The 23,291-nt window shown below is 34.9% G+C and overlaps 1 protein-coding gene across 2 annotated transcripts in view; it reads left to right on the top strand.

Annotated features, from left to right (window-relative positions):
• Positions 1-23,291, top strand: part of tctn (tectonic) — a 367,511-nt gene that overhangs the window by 338,729 nt on the left and 5,491 nt on the right. For both annotated transcript variants that reach the window (XM_090400596.1, XM_090400595.1), the window contains exons 10-12: positions 8,164-8,281; positions 17,443-17,547; positions 19,498-19,686. In XM_090400596.1, the coding sequence (XP_090256722.1) occupies positions 8,164-8,281; positions 17,443-17,547; positions 19,498-19,686 (412 nt within the window). The remainder of the gene's footprint in view (positions 1-8,163; positions 8,282-17,442; positions 17,548-19,497; positions 19,687-23,291) is intronic.

Consider the following 23,291-nt stretch of genomic DNA (forward strand, 5'->3'; position numbering starts at 1 on the left):
AGAATTAAACTAATATCATTTGCTCTTCAACCAACACCGAAGACTCTTATACAAAGTCCAGTTATCCTGTATTTTAGCAAGCGACGTTAAATGAATATTAGCACACACACAAAAAAACAGCTTTTTTGTGAATCTTCACAACGTACATGCTCCCTTTATTTTTTTTAAAAAGGGCGATATTCTGCTGCTGTTCTCTGTAGGTACCTATTGGTAGTAAATAATTCGCATGGTATATTTCAAATCTCTTTTAATATTAAATGTAATTTATGACTCGCTAGTATTATGAAGATCGAATTGAAAATTTATCTTTAATTATGCGCGCTGGAATATTCCTTCCAATCCTTTGTTAAAAAATAAGGATGTAATGGGTATTCCGCTGTTATCATTTAAAACTCAACAGTCAAATCACGAACACAAGATGTGGGATGATCAAATCATTCAAGAGGGATACCTCAATTACCACTCCTCCACAGTCTACAATTCGACGTCTGCTTGTAGTTTTTTATTGACAAAAAACATGTTTTATTCATTTCGTCCGTGTATTTTACCAAGACAGTGATTATATGTTTTGGTTAAATATGCGTAACAAGTAGTTCACTTGTCGTAAAAAAAAAAAAAAAAAGTAGGAAAATACAATTTATTAAAATAATTAGCTCCTCTTGTTATGCAGAATTATACGTTACTACATATGAAGTCATTGCAAAACATCAATAATAATATCGTAATAGTGTTCGTTGAGCAATAGTGTTATGATATTGTTGGTATCATGCTAGTGACGACAGACGAAGTTTAATTATTGAAAAGCTTTGAATAAATAATCCAGGAAATGATAATGAAATTTTCAATTTAGCTGTACTAAAAATGAAAAGGCGAACGTAGAAGGTTTTATTAGCATATTTTATTAGTTTTATTATCAAGTGCCTTCGCACGTTTCATAAATAATTTATGAATTCGGTTGGATGCTTCATAAAGCGCCCATATTGAAGACAAGTATAGTTAGTCTATCTTAAAGCCAACCTTCACTGGACAGCAAGCGGAAGCATAAAATTTCTTCTGATCATTTTCAACTATTTTTATTTCCCTTACCTCTCTCTGAAGCCTGTTTTAATATATATATAACAACACCTTTTCCCAAAGGGAATAGGCCGAGCTTCTATAGCACTGACTTTTTTAAGAAAGGTTTGCAGCCAATCTTCATCCTTCACTGATAACGGGCTCAGACTATCAGTGAAGCAAAGCTTTCGGGGGAGAGAGAGCATACGACAGGAGCTAACGCTATCTTGTGATCTTAAATCGTGACATTAGTATTATTTCTTTATAATAGATAAGTATAATGTTAGTTTTTGTGAGATGCGGGATTAAAAAGCCAATTTTTCGGAGGTAAACTCTCTCCGTGCCAAAGATCGACTAACTCAGGAACCGGCAAGGGTCGAACCTATAATTGTCTTTCTTTAGTAACCTGGTGCTGTGAAAAAACTTGAAAGAATTTTATATAGCTTAATCGCTTAAGTTCAATCGCTTCTAGTATGATAGTAGTGAAATTCTTCAAACGTTTCAGAAATTAATCAACCATATTAAGTGGGCTTTTGTTACCCGGAATTATGATTCTTGTTTTCCATTCTTGTTGTGATTGCAGAATATATTGATTCACTTTAATCGACTACAGAATCTTCGTCAATAAACGAAAATAATAATACAGGCTTAACAGAACTAGATCGACAGTAACCGTCGATCTATAAAATAATCTGTAATATTTCGATTAAAATAGGATATATGGTTAATATATAAATTTATATTTTTGTTGTAGTCAAATGCACTTAGGAACTCTGAGACTTCAATTTTATTTATCGTCATTATCATCATCATCAATTTCCTGATGTGTACCCTCAAGAGGTATTCAAGCTACTGTGACATCACTACATGAATAAGTTTACATATTAATCTCCTATCCACAATTTTCCTCCAAATTAATCTCTTACTTGTGAGCACTCCAATATTGCCATATTCAACATTCCATGTTTCTAAAGCACTTCTGACTGAATCGATCTACCTAGATCTTCGTCTTCCTCTGGGTCTCTTTCCTTCCATCTTGACATCAAACACCTGTTTTACTAACCTTTCCTTCCCCATTCTATCTGACTGGTCATACCACCCTAGATTAGCTCTGTTTACACATTCTTGAATGCTAATAATGTCAAATTCCTTTCTAATATCTTCATTTTTAATATAATTCTGCCATTGGTTCACTCTCCTAATTTTTCTATGGTCTCTAGTCTTTGATCGAGTGTTTTATTTCTAACCCGGCTCTTAGATCCATAACCTAGAAATTCGTATGACGGCAGAACATTTTTATTTTTAATTATTTAAAATAAGTCGCCCTGAATGGCTCAGTTAAGTCAGTTTCTGGGATCCGCGCGCGCGCGCGCGCGCACACACACACACACTGTTTAAGACCCATTCCTAACCGAATTCAATGATCTTTCAATTTGTTGATATGTTTCGTACTCGGTTTTTCTTAAAAGGCTAGAAAATTTCTCTCGTCTCAGATTGTTGAATGCTGGGCTTTCTAACTGACAGAACATTAAATACACTTCCTCTTGGCTCTAAATATTTTCCTGATCTTTGAAACACCTTAATGAGTGTTTTGTTAAACAATAATATGCAGATAACGGATCGGTTTATCTAGAATACTGTTTTGTATGTACTTTATAGATAATTTATACAGAATTCTCATCTAACTATATCTTATATTCTTTTTCTCTTTTTTTGTAGCAATGTATCTGTTGTTGATGTAGCGCGGTTCGAAGACATGTGCCCTTTGGTTGAAACAAGCCTTTCTAGGCTTAACTGTCTGGATATAATCCTAGTTAAATAACCACCACTGCTAACTTAGAAGCATCAAGAACCAGGGCGAACGAAATTCTTCAAGTCTTAACCGTAGCATCTCGTTTCGGGTTCTGAAGTAAACGTAGTTTGTGTAACAAATACAATGACATCAGTATCTACTTTAATCTACCTCAACATTTAAATTTAGCCACCCTCCTTCCACTACAGTATTCTGTTTCTTGTTTATGCACCGTTTCGATTCCTTTGTTTCCATCTTTTTGTTCCCTTAATCATTGCTGCTCTTGCGGTTCGTGGGAATGTGAGATGCTGATCCGAGGTAACGAGCTCGCATGCAGTGCAGCCGTACAATTAACGCTCTCTTCTGTTTTCTTCTTCTTTCCAGTTAAAGCAATGTATAAGGAATTTAAGCAAGCACCTGTCTCGTGTTTCCTTCGCCGGCGAAATGCGGCCCCTTCCTCGTGTTCCTTTAATGAATTTCAGTGTTTCGACCGTTAATTATATCTTCTCTCGCATAGGGGCGTAAAATACTTGTTTGCATGACTCTCAACTTCATATTTGGTTCTGTAATTAGCAGCGTATTAATTAGGAAGCAGAAATTAATCCACTCTTTCGCTTGTTTTATGTATAAGGAAGAATTTTTTATTTTTTTTTTTAAATCATATTATAATATCTGGCGGATATTGCTAGAAACCAAGCGGGTAATGTCGTATGCGAAAATATTCACTCGGGTTCCAAAAATATTTGGCACACAAGAAAATTCAAGGGTTGGTAGAGAGTTGTTTTGAACTAAGGCTGTGATGCCAGCGTATTTTGCCTGGTGACTGTGTGTATGTGTGTTCTCACCAGTTTGCATGTTCCAAATCGTACCACCCTCGTATGAGAAGGCTAACTCATCTTCAATTAAAAAGTCCGAATAAATGTTCTTCGCTTCCTGGACGGGATTGGAACTCCCTGTCTTTCCAATGAAAAGCCATCGTCAATACTTATACAGATTTTTGCTGGAAATATAGAACATACTCGCATAACATTTTATCTACCAATATGCTTGTTTGAGGAGAAATATTTCACTATTTCTCAGACTGTTGTGTCTAAGCCAAAGATGACGTCATTCCTGAGTGTTTTTCACATCTTTCCCAAACTAATCCCACAAATGCACAATTTCTTGCAGGTCGAGACTGAGTTGTCAAGTCCCTATCGCCCTGTAACTTCAAACTGTCTTCATACCTTTCAAAGTATGATCTTGCATCGCAATAAAATTACAAATATCCAATACCATACCATACCATGAATAGCATCTTCCGCATATTCAGCACTGATATACTTGTAATTTGCTTCACTTCGTAATGAGGACAAAGCATTTCTATTCAAACATTCGCTTGTCAATAGCCAGATACAACCGAACACATCATCATCGGATATCTCATCGTTGGTTGCGGTTAGAATGATTCCATTGGTGCCAAGTTCAACTTGGAAGGAGTGGTTGGATCTCTTTAACCAATCTCTCTCTCTCTCTCTAAATATTAAAGTTTATGATAATTGTATGTGGTTGGCAACTGGGCCATAAAATCACTCTGAATAGAATGCCTTGTTACGATGTGTATATTGAACTTCTCTCCTCTACGCTTCTGGACATTCTTAATGTTGATACGGTTTTATGTGATAGAATTTTGGTTGACAGCATCTACCATCTACAAGCATTCTTTCTGACATATTCTGTTCACCAGTTCTGTTTTTTTTTTTTTTTTTTCGTTCGGCACTAAAATGGCGTTTCTCTCAGGCACGATGTCGCATACACTAGTCTGAGAATTTGGAAGTTGAGCGCGCTTCTTTAATCCACTGAATTCAGCCTGAAAGGTAACGTCTAACCATCTTCGAACTCCGAAGCACTCTTCCTGTCATTTGATTGCACAGTCATTTTAATGAAATGACTGAAATGCATTATGCAGTGATGTTTATACTAGTGCAATACCCCTCCTCCTACGTCAGCCCTTTTGCCTATATTTGAACATCGGACTCCCATTACTTTTGAAAACATAGTGTGCAAATATATAGAACGGATGCATTGGCAGCATAATATTCTTCTGTGTTCATCGTCGATTTGTAGTATGTAACTATGATTAGGTTTCCCTTAGAAATCTGTGTGCGTGTCGAGCTGTAGTTGTCCAAGTTATTATAATCTGCCTCGGAGTTTACTGCACTAGGAGCGTTCAAAAGTGACTTTTCAGAACATCCAAAAAAAAAAAAAAAACTTTTAACAATATAGCGTATTATTTTGCTAGCAGAGCTTAGATTTCCTAATTTTATGTCATTATATTTTTTAAGATCAATTTTTGACATTGATACAGGTGATTGCTGTTACGCATTATGAATCAACTGTCTTTCATAACTCTCATTACACTTAATAACACCCCTAGACAAAAGACAACCCGAAATCATAATGAACTCGTTAAACAATAATGAGCAAAGATTAATTCATCCTTTATTGATATTATTTAATCACATAATCATTAGTTTCTTGATGCTGAGGAGATTGTTAGGGAATCTTGATGGGACCGAATTGTAGTGATTAATGTTTGCTTATAGTTAGCACAGACGCATCTGACATTTGACCCGCTTGAGTTAAAGGTGATAAAGAATACCAAGAGGGAGGGAGAGAGGGATGCCACATACACACCCACCAGATCATCGACAACAACACGAGTCAAATAATAGTCGCCGGTTTTGTAATACGCTCCGTTGATCGGCATCATTTGGGCTATTAATTAAAATAGTTTTATATTTCACAAGCACTTGGAGTCCAGAACTCAAGAATAACAAGACGATGATGTAACATCCTCCGGGTTGACCCTCATTACTATCAGGGCACGTTCCGGGGACTGACAGCTGCGCATGGCATGTGGCCGTTGGCTATCATTAACATCCCTCTTGCAAACCATCTGTGACCGCTAGACCATTAATTAGAAGCTGGTCTTGCTCGAACAAAGCTTTAAAGGCTTTCGGTAAGCCGCAGAAGCTGCGACCCCCACTTCTCATTTCCGGCAGTTTTGTTACTGTCTAGAATGCCGTCATTCGCTGCTGTCGCTGTCATCGATCAGACTCGTCATCTGTTACATAACCAGCCTTCCTTTCTCGGTTGGGCGCAACAGGGTTTATGATTACAAGGGTGTAGTAAACTCCGTAAAGTATTAAAGTAGGATTACTGTTAGCCAGTAAGGTTTAGGATGGTTATGGATATGTGATTTTTATGAACATGCTATTTTATGTGATATTTGTGATGTGTATACTATTTGCCAGAATTATTAGGAAGGAGTTGATCTAAGTCAAGGGTTAGTAACGAGTCAGTCTGGATGGATAGGTCAATCGCAGAAAAATAGCGTACTGAAGAAGAAGGAAATAGTTGTTTTATCTCTGCAGAGAGCTCAACTGGTGTGTGGAATTAAAGTGAAAATAACGGAAATTAATCCGATTAGACTGTTGACACAAGGGATCTTTATAAGTATTAGATTTAATTGAAGGTCAATGAATCGGGTGGTTCATATGGAGATGCCTTATTTACTCGAATATAACTCGCCCTCGGGTTCCTGATTTTACTTTACGAAAAAAGTAATTAAAAAGTTTCGCATATAGTTCACACACACACGAAAAAAGTTTAAAACTTTAAGAAATAGATAGTGAATGTTGTTATGCAGTTTCAGATATTTTGGAATTCGGTTGAAGAGAATTAGCATTTCAACTCAATAATTGTCGGCTTGCCTTTGTCGTTGACTCTCGCACAATCTTGCGTTAATACCGCACCAGGCATATGCATTGAGATGGAAGCGTGAAGGCATTGACTTCTTCTCGATCTTGGATTGCGTGGGGATGGATTAAGATTAAGAGACGATCATTAGAACTGTTGTGCAACCGGACTTTGAGAGCTTGGGCATGATTTCGCCAGAAATAATTAATTTAATTACGGAAGCATTGTCGCTAAAAGATTCAAATATATCGCGTGATGAAGGTGAGCGGCCGATCGCGTTAATAACATTGATAATTAAAAATTAAATTCATTCATTTTATAAAAAATGTGAGCAATTATAAATTATAATGAATACTGAGGATGTAATTATAAACGTCAATTTCGTTTTTTCCTGAAAAAACTTTAGTTTCCGAAAATCTTTCATATATCTTGCACCACGATTTTTTAGCTTTCATTTTTGGAGAAAAAGTGCGAGTTATATTCGATTAAATACGGTAATAAAAATTTGCTTGCCAGAAATTGAAAATTTTCATTCTCGCAAACTTGCTGACACCTTAGTTAACGTAGTACAATGGCCTCGTAGACTTAATGGCTTCAACCGCAATTCCAACCAACTCAGCTGTACTTGCTTCGTGTTCAGTACCTTATTAATTGATTTAAACATTGTATTTTAGTTTTCACTGGTCCACGCAGTTAGCCTAGTGGCTTTGCGTAAGGAATTTGAGCATCTTCCTCGGGCATAGCCAAGTTAGCCGGTCTTGGGCGCTGGCAGTAGTGTTTTTCCGCCAGTTTATCTGGCATTTTTCATCCCGCAAGCAGGCAAACCGGCCCCGTGAACATACGCCTCTACAGTCAAAAATATAACTCCCCCCCCCCCCCCCCCAGTGGCAGACTAGGCGATATGTGGATTGGGAGTGGTACTAACAAGAAGTCGCATCTAAGTAACACGCGGACCCTGCATATGAAACGGGAATAACGCGTAGTGAAAGAGAATTTTAGTTTTTACTTGCGTTTACTAATAGGAGGAGTGTTTAAATATTATTATTATTATTATTAAAAGGAGGAATTTGATATGTAAAAGTTGTCATACTTTGCTTTAAGGGACTCCTTTTTATACAGATACGCTTACGCATTTTGCGAAACGAATCTAAAAATAGCATAAAATCCATATTTCTGAGCCTGCAATTTCTATTTTAATATTGATTAAAAAGAAATTCGACAGAATTCCATCGTTTCTGAACTGTACTAAAAAAATCAATATATGTATATCCAATTTTCTGCATATTGAGCTAATGTTTTCCTTATTTATTAAATCCTAAACTGAAAAACGAAAATAACTAATATTTTTTTTTAATTTAATAATTAAAGGAATTGTATTGATGTATAAGTTAAAATAAGTACACAAAACTTGGAGTTGGTGGTTCATTTTAACCGGGAAATGCTGTCTTATTTTAAAAGTTCGTCATCACTAAGTAAATCTTCATCAATACATCAAATGAAAAGTGAAGTTTGTGTGTGTGTGTGTGTGTGTGATTGATTGACTGACTTCAACACTTTTTTTTTTTTTTTTTTTTCAGGTGTCGGCGATACATGTTACACAGCTGCAACCGTCCCAGTAATCTTCGGAGAAAACATTCTAACTGGTTGTTTAATCCATCTCCGTTCCGAAGACTTCGAAAACTGCACAGAACTTAGGTGAGTTATGATTATCCAGCCTTTAAGAATGTTATATACACTATATATACTATACATAGTTTAGTATATATACTATCCTACAAAAATAGTTGTGAGAACGTGCACTGTAAACAAATCTTTATTGACAGAAAGTAATAACGTGTTTACTGCCGTGGGATTTAATTTCATCATGGAAGGCTTGCTATTATGCTCTTTTCTCCTTTAAATTATTCCAGGTCATTCCCTACGTGTTCTTTGTAGTTGAGTTCTGTTTGGGCCACTGCAAGGTTCCGAGGTAATTATCTTTATCTTCAGACCTCCATAGTTCAGTCAATAACGACTATTCCCTTGTTGGAAAGAACTACCTTTGAATCAGGAGAAGGACCTTTATTGTTTTGTTGTTGTTGTTGTTGTTTGTTTGTTTCCCCATTTAAAAGCGAGTTAGCCGGTCTCATATGAAGGTGGAATTTTTTTTCTCCCGGAAACGCGGGTGTTTTTTCATCCCGAAAAAAACACAGCAAACCGGCCATAAGAATACACGTAATTAACAGACATAATGCATTGGCTTAATAGCCTTAGCTGCTTTGGTTATAATTCCGAACAATCCAACTTTTCAAACCACATGTTTATAATTATTACATGGAACGTTTTCATGTTTGAAGATGTATAGCCAATACATTTTATCATAAAATTGACACAATATCCTATACTCATTTACTCCACACTTCCACACTCGTTAACCTGGACATTCATTGTTGTCCAGAACATCATTGTTGAAAGTAATAGTTGCGCCATGACTAGTGTACCTAAATTAATAACACGAGAAGCGGCGACCCCATATCTTTACACTGTCGCCTTCCAGACTTGATTTCATTGTTGAGACAACACACACAAATGAAAAAGCGTCTCCAGTGACCCTTACACATTCATCAGACTGGAAATGTTTATCTCATAACTCGCTTCCCAGGACAGATTCGTATTGTATTGGCCGATACCAATCGACGATATGTATTCGTTGATTCGTTGAAAAAGCGATTAAATCCTCCTGCCGTGATCCTCTCGCTTTTTTCACTGCTATCGGTCAGAATTTTCATATTGTGGACTCATTGTCAGCGCCATCTACTGTGAATCACTGTTAAGTTTTTTTCATACTCATTGTACAGTTTATATGATTAAAATAACTTCGTAAAGCGAATCATTGATCTTGATAAGCTAAAAATTTGCATAGTCACATCCCAATTCTCTGCAATTTGAGGTATAACCTGATTTTTTTGGTAGGATGATGTGTGACAAATGCTCGTTTCAGCATTTGTCTAATCAATTTCTGGCGTTTTTCTTTATTTTTTGATAGACTTCCGAATTTTTTCTCATCTTGTTGAGACATTAGTTACAAATGATCATGAATTGTATTGGCAACATAGCATATACTGTATACACATAATAAATCCACTTTCTTAGTTTAATGATTAGTAGCATTATGAGTTGTAGATGATGGAATTTACAGATAATCATGGTTCCCCTTTCGTATAATTCTGTTTAGTGCAGATATGTCAATGTCAGAATGATTTGGTCGTTGTGTTTGCTCCTCGTTTGTTAGGGATTCATGCATCAGTTACGATATCCAACATTGATGCTTCAGTAATCCAATAAGCTGATGTAATTTTATAGCATGTAACTATTTGATGGAAATCACCCTTTGGTTCAAGTCTGTTCATGCGTCTCGTTACTAGTCACACAAGTGCTTGTGATTCCTCTTCTGTGTACAGCAATAGATCATCACTCCATCAAGTGATAGACCATTTTCCTCTGGCAGTATTATGTCATTGGATAGAGCTCAGATTAATTCGTACATATTATATTCCTAAAGAAGGGAAATCACTATTTAGTTTTCATTATTGTAAACACACGATCTTTTCATGTTTAAAGACGCCATATTGAAATTTTTAAGATAAATAAACAGGAAATATGTTTTAGGCCACACACACGTCAAAGACTACGTGATAATAACATAATAAATTAGCTACACTAGTGAAGGGATGCTGTGTTCTTGTGTTCACTTTCCCGGCGTTGTGGATCCCTTAACGAAGTTGTGAGTTGATTAGTTGTCAAGGCGACCAGGTGCATTAACGTTGCAGCCCAGTTCCACTCGATTCTGTAGTTGCTAATGTCGTTATATTTTGGAAGCCGCTTCTCTTTTCTTCCATAATGAACGTGAACAGGGAGAAAATTGTCGTGGCCTACGACGAGCATGCATTTATTCCATAGTACAAAGGACAACACTCTGTTCTTGTGTTTGCGATGACGCGCGTTGGTTAGAAGAGCACAAAGGCTGACAAATTGCAGCTAATTGCGTATTATTAAAGGCTGGTTAAATGATGAAAAATAATTCTTCAAATTCATTTAATTTCATAACGCGGTTTCTTTGGTGTTATATAAGCGATGACAATATCTACCTTCAGTTTTAATACACTTAAGTAGATGGAAAGCTTTACTGGAGGTCATGCTTACTGGAGATCACGTGATTATTGTTGACGAATGTAGGACAGCAGTGTCACACCTCCAGAACTTTACAAGGATTACGAAAACTATCATCATCGAAGGATGAGCTGTGAACGCACGTGCACAGTATTTTCATTACTCATCTCTTGTTCCTTGTGATCGCATATGTTGTGAATGCAGAAGTCACTTGTTGGGAGGAGTTTTTTTTTTTTTTTTTGTTGTTATCGCTGTTTAGTTATTAAGAATGCTATTCTTAGAGAAGTAAGAAGCGAGAAACGTTTTGACCTCTCTCTCCCTCTCCATTCGAATCTCCATTGTACAATTACCTACAATTAATTTCACCGATTTCTTTGATCGACATACAATACAATATTAGTATTTTATTTTTTTATTTTTCTCGGATACTTATTTAGTTTCCTCATTGTCGAATATACCTATTTGTATTGTCATTATCAGGCTAACAGGCATAATGTCAGTATCTCCGTTATTATGCACCCTATTAACTTAATGGGGCGCAAAACCGAAGCAAAATTGAGATTTATAAGTTAAACAAGAACAAAAATATAAATAAAAATATTTAAAATGACAATCATAATTGAATCTTCATAGTTCGGGTGATTCCAAGGAAGCTGTTTGATTGCAAAAACAAATGACGCTAACTACCCTTCACCAAGACATTTTCATTTAAAATGTAAATAAGCAGGCGTCATAGAGAGATGGAGAATTTTGTCCCCTGAAAACTTGTGTTTTCTCTTCTCTAAAAAACAGGCAAAGTGGCCCGTGGGCACGCACACACACAAACATATATCTACAGACGAAAAAAAAAAAAAAACACTCACTCTTAGAGGATGCAGCAAAGGCATTTCAAGCCGGTTGCATTTATTGTCTAAAATCCTTAAAAAAGAGACTAAATCGTCTTGGACAAATTGAATGGATGGTTAGGTGGAATTACGTTATGATGGTTAGTCACAATTACTTCGCCTTGTAAGAAGATGCACTTTATGGCTATTCGTTCAATTTAGTTGTGTTCTCTCGCTAAATATAAATTAAAAAATTAGCTTCTATCAGCCGACCCAAGTTTTTTTTTTTTTTTAAGTTTGATTTATCAAAATAATTTATAAACGAAAAAACATGCTAAGATGATTTTTGTTACACGATCAAATTTGCGTTACGTAGGAGAAATTTCTGGAACAGTCGAGTAAGGAATCATCCAGCAACTTGTTTTTGTTTTAAAATATTTTGGCTTTTAAAAAAAAATCAAGTTAAAATTTCGAAACTTTATGGTAGAGTGGCTAAAACTTGCTTCTGCCTCTCTACAGATTTATGAATTAGGCGATTTAAACCTGATTCAATAATTGGCTCGTAAAGGTAATTAGTTCAGTTGCATTTTTTTTTGTTTTGATGTGCGACATTCAAAAGTCGATTCGCGTGTTCATATTTGAGCCAGTTGTTGAATTCATAAAATATATACAAGTTTTTATGCGTGTATCCACATGAGAATATTAATGCCAGAAAAGTTGCTATTTTTCCGATTTAATGATTCATATGCACATAAAAAAACATGTCTTTGTTTTATTTATTTTCTGCTAACATTTCAGGATCTTAGTAATCTACGTTTTTTTGTCGTGCCTTGGTTTTTGTTTCTACGGGACAATTTGCAGGGGGGGGGGGGATGGTACAAAATATCGTGAATGTATACAAATCAAAATTCGGATCTGGCTAGAATAAATTTAATAAAACTTTGGTATTTGTGACGTACATCAGATTACGTCCAAAATGTCAAAGTGTCCACGGAGTTCGTTCTGCTTTCCGTTGAATCAAAGATCTATCTGAAAGTAGATTAGTAAAATTTAGACGAACAATTCGAAATGATACTAATCATTTCGCACTGGCTGAAAAAAAAAGTTAATTAAAATTTATGTTTACGATCTCTTCTAAGTTTTGTCGTTATTTCAATTGTGGTTTTAGTCCTTGACAAAATTGGGTAGAACAAAATTATATATGTAGAGTGTGGCAGCAAAAGGACGGATCGAAGTTTCATGAATCGACCTCTAACTTTTGACACACTTGGATTTTTACAAAAGTGCTTACTATTTGATAGAACTCTTTAAAGAACGTAAATTGTTACATTTATTACCGTCATCTCGAAAATAACGAAAATATTGACATTCAAAAATTCGAATGAATAGTTCAAACTGAATTATATGTAATCAATTATAAGAAGTAGCCGATGTCATATAATTTGAGCATTTAAGATTGTAATTAGCATATCTTTTCGTTTTCCTTAATAACTGGACCGTTTCATGGATAAAAGCAAGCAAAATGAAAACATTTCCTTTCTGGTTGGATGAAATTTGGTGTTTAAGGTTTCTATTACAATTTGGAGAGTGATTACAATTTCGTTTTCAATTCGGCCATTCTAACTTCCAAATATTAAACAAAACTATATATATGAACTGTACAGTTATTGTCATAATGGTTTGTGCTTACTTTACAAGAATGTTACTACGAAACGTACGATTTTATGATTGCGTCTTTAGTCATTTTTTTTACTCTTTTTTTTTTTTTCTAATCGAGTTCGCATGAAATATTAATTAGTGACCCTTTATCTACTTTATAGTTAGTAGAATGAATTTGATCGGTCACTTATAAGACAGATCTCATGTTTTTTGGGTTATTATTGCAGGCTCAAAACCTATGAATTGCGAAATTAGTTACCTATATTTATCAGACGGCTGTCTGAATTTGCTGATAAAAATGTAGAGAAATTATGAAAGGTATTCCAACTTGTTCAGAACCATCAACATTAAAATAAAACAGTTATACACAGTGATTTCCTAGTAATAATACAAAACTTGCATTTATATGAAATTTGTTATCTATCAATGCAATGATGTAACCAGGCATTGCATATGGAAGGTGGGTGTTATAAAAGTAGTTATTCTGACGCTTTGTGTGTGTGTGTGTGTGCGCGCGCGCGCTTGACAAGACATTGTTGCTGAATGTTGAATTAATTAAAAATGATGAAAAAATTAAATTAAATTAGCGATTTATGGATCGTTGTGAATTAACATTGGAGCTATTACTGTTTTTTTTTTTTTTCCGGTACCACTCATGGCACCAAAAATTCGTTCGATCCATCAGGTACGCTTTTATTGAAATTTTCATGTAGTCTCAGCATTGTTAAATGACCATAAAGCTTAGAATGGCCCGAACTCTTCTGAACTTCCTGAAAAGAAAAGACGTCTTCTAATATATTTTTAACGGATCGAATCCATAATATTAAACCGAGAAATATGGTTTTCGTCACTAGCACGCCAGTCTGGTGATTTATCAGAATGATAATTTGGCATTCTAGTTGATAACAATTGATTCGTTTTTTTCTCTCGTTTTTTTCTTCTTTTCATTTCTTCTGTGTATAATTATGAAGGAAAGAAATATAAAAAGCAGTTTCCATTACGTTCACTTAAATATTCAACTGAAAGTATTGGGAAAATTAACTGTGCTCATTAAGTTTGGAGATTCCTTCTTTATATTCGTCTGTGCTTTTAATCGCTTTGCTTATTGCCCAGTCATGTTTTCTTCAAGTCATTCCATATTTCAAAGTCTGATATATTGACTTAATTTAGTTATGTTTTTGTTCCCTCGAGTTCCCGACATTTTCAATTTTCTGTTTAATCCTACCTTCGAGAGACTTATTCGTTTACTGCCAGTTCTTCGGTCTTATTCTTTCGGTACAAACATTGGGAAATATTGAAGTAATGGCCAATTATTTAAAGGAGAGGTTGTATATCTTTCTAAATTAGTTGTGACAGTTTATAGGTTGGTAGTACATTCTCCGCTTTTAACAGCTCCTTTGGGGGACGAGAGTATTACCAGTAAATACACGCGCGACTTTACTTGTAGAAAGACAGATGGAGCCATGAGTAAATGAACTTTGGGATGCGATAAAAATTCGACGTAAATTCAATAAAATATTGACCTTATTTTGTTAGAGAGGATGATGAATGTTGTTTGGAGATATTTCTCATGTTTATAGCAAGAACGTGGCGAATGTGTATGCGCGCGCGCACATTGCTTCCCTTATAAAGTCAGGAGTACACTGTGTTTGATAAACCTTCGCGATTCTAGACCGTCCAAGTTTTATCATTATATTTCGATGGGATTTGTCTTTTGGGACTTCACTTCGAACTAGCCTTTTACTGCGCCACGGCGTTTGTGTATATGTATGTGTTTCTTTTCTCCGAGGGATGTCACGTTTCTTTGCCTTAACTTTGACCTTTTGGTTTGCTGTAAAATGGCTCGGAAACGCCTACCTCAAAGGATAACTTTAAAAAAAAAAAGCTTTATTATGAATTTATTATTGGATGGATAGAAAAGTGAGAGTTCCACATCATCAATTTTTCTAGCAGAGTCAGAGGACCAAAAAGTAAATTTGAGCAATTTTATTATTCAGTTTTATGACATAAAGAATTTATAATTAGGATGTTACCTACGTTTTTAAGATTAAAAAATAATAATAAAAGTAAAACGCGAGGTTGTTCTCGGATAATTTAGTGCTGATGTCTACGTGCAGATGGGATTATGAGACTGGAAAACTATAACCTTTTTTTCTTGTAGAATATAATAAGAAGAATTCGCGTGCTTTGTTATTGTTGTTGTTTTAATTTTTAATGATCAACCTCTAACAAGGGAGGCTGCATAACCCAGAACCCATCATCATTATCTGTAGGCAAGAGGTTCAGGAAAAAGTAAAAACCCGTTGATGTGTGTCTCTTGAACAACTGAGGTTGTAGTCTTTGCGGAACCACTTCTAGAAGGCGGTTCCAAATAGCAGAGGTCAAGGGAATGGAAGAAGAGAAGTTAGTTCGGTGTTTGAAGCTGGACAGTAAATGAACATTGGCTAGCAGCTGATGGTGTTCTTGCAGGTTTAAAAGAATGTGGAGGAATAATGATGGCTGCTATTGGAAAAAAACACTTTTTGTGGAGACTTAGAAGACTACGTTTGTTCCAAAAAAGCCAGCTTAAGGAGAAAAATCGGATTTTCTCTTGAGAGCTGGTTATTATCAGAGACAAGGATTAGTAAAATGAGTCTAGAGAAATAAGAGAACTACATTTTAGTAGGTTGCATCAAAAATGAGTAGCAGGAGGAGGAGGAAGAACTTAGATGAAAGTACAGAATCTTGGAGTACTCTGGCCTTGGTGATGAAACTAACTATATAGTCTCACAAAGAGCTAAGGCCATACCATAAGATGATAGTTTGATTTAGTAGGTTTATGGTAGTTAGCGATAAAGATGACCAAGTCCTTATTAAAGGTTCGCATCCTATGCGGAATTTGAACCTAGATCTTTCCAACCAGTAGTCTTCGCCGATACATGCCCACCAAGGAGCGGAGATGGAATTATTATTTGGCTAAAAATCCTCTTGAAGTTGTTGGGAAAATATATGCTGGATTAGCTTGATCATTTAATGTTGACGATTGGTATATTTTTGAAGTTTGGTGTGGTCCACATTTTGATTTTTATTCATGTATACTTATGAAATCACACGTATACCATAGTAAAAATTATTTATTATACAAATATTTCGTCTTATTTACTTAAAGATATCATCAGTGCAAGTGAAAAACAACAGTAATGAAATCTGAGCAAAAGAAACAATAGAGCGCATGCGTTAGTTTAGAATCCCCCTATGCGTGCAAGCGCCTGTTAGGATAAAAACGCTGCTGAGCTATTCAAAAATAAAAACAGTATAAAGATAATAAATAAAATATAAAGATAATAAATAAAAGGAAAATAAAAATAAAATAACAAAATATATATATTTTATACAGTTCAGGATAATGTCACAAACTTGAGATATAGATAGGCAATCATGATGATTAAGATCGGTCGAAGTAGAGGTTCTGCACTTTCCATGAAAGTGTGGTGGATGGTGAGCATGTGCATTGCATCTGCTCACCATCCATCTCAAAAGTATAACGTTGTAAAATCTTTAGCGTCTAGAGCGCACCAAATTTGTACCTCCGAAGGTTTCTCTCCAACAAGAACTGGAAACTGTGATTCAAGCAGCTCTATTCATTCGAGCAAAATTTATTTTAACTTATTTAAATCATTGATTAATATGAACACTATACTCACATTTGTTCTGAATTTGTATAATACCTACAAGTACTCACTGTTCTCTTCTCGGTGCGTATTGTTAAAAATAAAAAATAAAATAAAAATGTTGCAAAGACAATGTAACATTTTTCCTTTGTTCGGAAAAACTCTACCATCTAGAATTCTACGAGCCATTCGGCTGAAGCTGAATTAGCCAGAGAACACTCAGTTAATAAACATAATATGCTGGCAATGTGGACTCAATTACCTCTTTCATAAACTAGCATTAATCTTGCTATTCTCTCTCTCTCTCTCTCTCTCTCTCTATATATATATATATATATATATATATGGATTTATGATCGGATTTATGATCGTAAATCGTCGATCATAAATCGTCGAAATGGATTTATGATCGTAGAGCCTCCTTCTGTAGCTGTTGTTTACCACAAAGGCAGTGGATTCGAATCTTGCTTAAGACATGGATATTTGTAAAAGCCTACTGTGGAGTTTGTATAGCTTTCTTTTCTTTTTTTTTTTTTTTTTTGTCTTATTTTATAATCTTTTTCTCTCATTTCAGATCCCAGACTTGGTCGCTGTTATCATCTTTGGTATCGGTTAATTATGTAAGTGTGGGAGGAGACCCAGATCCACTGAATTTGGATGATTTCGTTCCTATACTGAGGTAAAAAATAAATAACTTTTTTTGTGCAGTTATCATTATTTTATGTACGGATTTAAATCAATATTTTTGTTGCTTTTATTAAGAACAAAAAAGATTTCCTTTTCATATATGTTGTATTTTGTTTTAGCAATTTGCTCATATTTTATAACAATGTTACGGCCGAGTTGTATAAAGGGAATGGATAGACTACGATAATGATGGATTTTTCTAAGGCATTTGATAGGATGCCACACGAAAGGCTGTTGCATAAACTGGAGAATATGGGGCTGGAATGTAAACTCTTGACTTTGATCAGGGAATGGTTGACAGACAGATATCAAAAATTGGTATACAGTGAGTGTGAATATGCCAGATTTAAGGTGACCAGTGGTGTGTGTCTCAGGGATCTGTCCTTGGGCCATTGTTGTTTGATCTATACATTAATGACATCGGTTAGGGTCTATCTAACATCAGATGTGCAATTGTTCGCCAATGATGCTAAGATAGGCAGGGCAATCAGGGATGCTACTGATATTCAGCAATTACAAAATGATTTGAATAGACTGGAAATTTGGTTAAACGAAAATTACTCTCAGTTTAATGTTAGTAAGTATAAAGCTATGCACTTTGGCGTGTTGAGATTTCCAGTGACATAGTATATTAGCGGGGTTATGCTACAAGAAACTGATCAGGCTAGAGATTTTGGCATAAGGTAGACAGGAATTTGAAGTTCAAATTTCCATAGCAAAAGTTGAAATGCAACTCAGAGGATAATGACAATGGTGAAACGAACCTTAACATATAAGGATAAGGAAGTGATTTTGCCTCTATAAGACTGATAAGACCACACCTGGATTATTGTGCACAGATTTGGTCTCCCAGGTTCCAAAGGGATAAAGAAGCTGTGGAAAGGGTGCAAAGAAGGGTCACGAAGATTATGTCCGGATTATGCGACTTAGATTATGAGGACAGATTGCGAGTTTGTGGATTACAGACTCTAGTTAACAGGAGAAAGAGGGGTGATATGAGAGAAGTCTATAAAATTTTGAATGGGTGTTATAGGATTTCAACTGATGAAATTTTTCGTTATATGGAAGGTGGGGAAAGAACACTGGAGGCATCAATGAAGTTGAGTTTGTTCTTCGCAGTCAAGAAATGGATGAGAGCTAGGTTTTTCTCCCAGAGAGCAGTGAGTGAGTGGAATAATTTACCCTTACGCGTAGTGAGTGCATCTAGTGTGAATGAATTCAACGGTAGGTATGATAACTGGATTGGGTAGTTTATGCCTCCCTCGATGAGTCCTTGACTCCCTGGAGGTCTCAGATAATAATAATAATAATACAATGCTTATTATAACCGACTTCGAAAATATTATGCAAAATAACATTTGGATTGTCAATAGAATTTAAAATCTACTGTCGCAATTAGCAAAATGCAACTAAAGTTATTCCGAGACTAACTGGATGAAGTTTACTCAAATTTGATATTTGGAACGCTTATAAAAATTTGAATTTCAAATTTTGTTTCAGTCAAATCATTTACAGGAACACGAACAGGAAAAATGGGTCGAAAGTATATATCCCAATAGTTCTCATTCTGCCTTTAATGAAATTTGGGATTTACGATATATACGCCAGAATATACTCATGTGATGCAATTTTGATTTCAGTGGGCTCATTTTATTTGCGAAAAAATTCAAAGTGATATTAATAATGCATTCGACTAGTGGTAAATTGAAGGAAATTTGGAATTTTATGTCTAGAAATATAAGTGGAAAGCCGGTTGACGGGTGTCTCATAAAGGTGCTATCCCTATTAAAATTCATCTGTTCATTTCAGTTGGATTATTGTAATAATGGTAAAGTGTGTGTGTGTGTGTGTGTGTGTGTGTGCGTGTGCGTGTGCGTGCGTGCGTGCGTGCGTGCGTGTCAAGCATTACCACATTAAATTGTTTTTATATTGCTGTTTCCAGGGACGATCTCGACTCCGTCAATTTCACTGATGACGCGAGTGATGCAACATTACCATGGAAACAGCGGCCGGAGCGCTTCGTACTGAAATGTACAAAGGTTCCTCATCACCTTCAGATTTCTATAATGTATACGGAAAACGGACGAATTGGGGATCACTCTGTGCTTACTGTAATTGGAGCAGAAGTAAGGTAGGGCTTTAGAATTAGTTCTTTTCGTCTCATATCTGTGCACGCACCATTTTGGTTTTATTGTCCGAACGGTAATCGTACTTATAAAAGAAAAAAATAAATAAAATATTTCTCTTTTGCCCAAACTTAAATTATTTTAAGATAAACTTTAAAAATTGAAAAAAAAAAAAATAATTAGGAACGCCAATAGTTCGTGTTTGAAAAAAAAAAAAAAAAAGCTTTCTTACAAGGAATAGATGAAAAATCTTATCAAACTCGGCAGACTCCATTGTATGGTATGGTATGAATAATAATGATAAGAATTCTGACGAAACTTAAGTGGAGTTAATTTCTTACGTACGTATTTGCACTTTTCATACTTGTGTTCCACTGGTGTGTGTATTATAAATGAGCACCTTGGCGCCCCTTATTGATTATAAATTTAATTTGAGTTTCGTATGAATCTTATATGAATAATCAACCGTTTCTCTGTATCTAATATTTCACTAATATTTACTTTTATAAAAAAAAATTACAGATATGCTTAGCACTTTTTGTGCTCTTACAATTAGTCGTAAGGAACTATTCTTCACAATATAATTTAACACTAAGGCAAACCCTTATATATTTTGAAGCAATTTAATATCTCCTGATGAAGGAATTAATTTTAAAATGCTTTCATAATGGATGCATAATTTTAAACATTTTAAAACTGTATTAAAATTAAAGTCATTTTTTCTCTATGGAATACTTTCTCAAAAAACTATCCCTGGCTAATCCGAATTCGGTTTCGAAACAAAGTTATGACAGACGTAAGATATGATGCTTTATATTTCATCAGTTTTTTGCTTCTCTACTGTGGTTTTACACTCGCATTTTATTTCATCCCTTTTATCTATTCGCAAATACTGTGAAATACCTCTTACATATGTTACCACCCTGTTTATAAACGTCGGCAACAATGGTAAGAAGTATATGAAGACCACCCTCCAAGTCTCTTTCTTTGCGTCTTAGGTCAGTTTTGTGGAGCGGACAAATAACTTAGTTTGTATAAATCTAATTATATGCCGTGAAGATCGCGTGTCTTCAGTCACTTAAAGTCCGATTTTCAAGAGGAAAAATTCCAAGATCCCAGCTGAAGAATGCTGCTGTTATAGTATGAAACCAAATAAGTCATCTTCAGTTCAAAAAAACACTTGTAATTATTTTTGCGTCCCCAGAATTCGAATCCAGGTCTTTTTCGATGTCATATATCTGAGTCAGTGTAGTGTCGTTTGTATATAAATACACAGTATATGCATTATTCACACCGCTGTTCTAAATTAACTCTCAGTTCCACACCAGAGGCGTAAAAGTCCGCTTCAAGGCTCCATTGTCGGAGGCCAAAATTCGGAAAACCCGCGACGAAACAGTATTTCACTTTATAAATATTTCATTGTAATAAATTTGTTTCCATTGCTATAGTTGTACATTTTCGATTCGAAAATTTCGAATGAAGGAATAACAGGAAAAATGTATGAATTATGGAACAGATACAAAATTAAACAATTCTAGAATCCTGTTAGAAGACAACACATAATTTTTTTATTTTATTTTTAATGTCATTTCAGGCCTTAAGCATAGTGTAGAATGGAGCGATGTTCAGGATGAAAGTATAAAATGCTTGAAAACTTTAGTAATACGAATTTACGTGTTCTTGGATATTGTCTATCTATCCTTCATTTAGAAACGAGGGTTGTTTAAGTGTGGTTATCCGAATGGTAGCCAGTCTGAACACGATCAATAAATGAAATGATGACTAAAGTATGCCTCTTATGTGGAAGAACGAAAGCCATACAGCGGATTTATAAGATTTTTTTTTTTGAATATTTATAAAATTATTTTCAAGGCGTAAACGAATTTCCAAAGAACCATTGGTTGACTTTATATTCTCGTAAGGAACACGTTCCACGCAAAAATAAAAACAGAACGAAAACTTTATTTATTATTTTTTTGAATTGTGCAACACATTTTAATAGTTTGGGATAAGAATGAAGAACTTTTTACACAGCGAGTGTCTAAACACAAAGTTCTTAGTTTGCGTGGCGCTAGTTTGACGTATTTCTAACAACAACAACAAAACAACAAAAAAAATCTTTCCATCAAATATTTGAAGTAGAAGTAGAATATTTATACTGTATATATATTAATTATAATATCGGGTGATCACTCTTTCTTCTTTTTTTTACCTGTTTGGTTAACGATAGAATTAATTTTCACAAGCCAACAATTTCTTTTCTTTTTTTAAAATTTTGTTCCTGTCATCTGGAATGCACGCAAATACCACAGATTCACCATTCCTTGTCTATAATGATGAAAAATATTTCACGTGAAGTCGCGAGAGCGAGGTGGGAACACTGAGTAGATTTTCCAGTCGAAAATAAAACATAATATTTGACTAAAACAAGAATTAAATGGATAAATACGATATTTATCACTTTCATATATCCAAAACAGTTTTCGTTTGCTGTGGAGCGTTTTTCTTTGATATTTTTGTTTTCAAACCAGTAATTTTAATTTTTACTTGTTAATGTCTCATTTTTTTGTCCGTAAATCTAATTGACAGAATTTGCTATGAAATGGCAATTTTGATTTGATACAATTATTGTTAATTTCATTCTTAATTGAAAAAAAAAAAAAAGATAAATGATTTTTTTTTCTCTTGTAATATTATGGCTTTTTCGTCTGCTATTCTCTGGGAAAGAGATTAAAAAATACCGTCCTGTCATTCGACTTAGATAAACAGACTTAGAATGAATTAGAATGCGTTATTTGAACAGCTCTGACAGCTTCTTTCATACAATCTAGACAGCGATCGAATACATATTCCCAACACTTAATTACAATTTTTAGTTCGCTTTACTTTCAAAGGTTTCGATTTAAATAATCGGAGTTTAGCATGCGTTCACTATTGACAGTCTCTAGTGTTGAATATTTTACTCTGCCTAGCTTTTTTCATGCGATCGACGCCTACATTATTTTTGTTTAATTCAAAATAGACAACTTATTTAATGAAAAATCTCCATTACACACCACACATGACGGCTGCTTGCAAAATAAATACGAAGAAAAGTCTTAGTCTTATGTTATATTAATGAAGATAGAAAGATAGTACTAAAATCAGCGGTTTCTGCGGTACTTTTCTTTGATCTTTGGGGGGTGTTTTTGTTGCGTGCTTACGGAGATTTGACTTCTTAAGTTGTGTTTACAATAAATTAGCTACTGGATCTATTTGCATTGTATATCAGGCCTTATGGGATTAAAGGGATTATTGCATTTCGTCAGCCTTATCGCTGTTTTTACACGCGGATCACCCATCACGGGTTTACTGTTTATCGTCTGTTGCTTGCTACAACTAAAAATTTTTTTTTTTTTTTCTGAAATTGTTTTTAATGTTGGGAAAAGTTTCTTTTAATCTTGCTGTGTCACGTCTTCTTCCAGCTTATAGTATTATCTTAATGTACTTTTTTTCCCTCTCCCTATAGCTTTCCGATTTTTTATTTTCTTTCGTGCTTATCTGGCTTAACTCCTGCCTTGGCCTTCTATTCGTAGGAGCTCAATGGGAGATTATTTCGCTGTTTTCAGTT

The sequence above is a fragment of the Typopeltis vanoorti genome, chromosome 11 (genome assembly GCF_054136105.1).
Source record: "Typopeltis vanoorti isolate ZY-2024b chromosome 11, IOZ_Tvanoo_1.0, whole genome shotgun sequence".
NCBI lineage: Eukaryota > Metazoa > Arthropoda > Arachnida > Uropygi > Thelyphonidae > Typopeltis > Typopeltis vanoorti.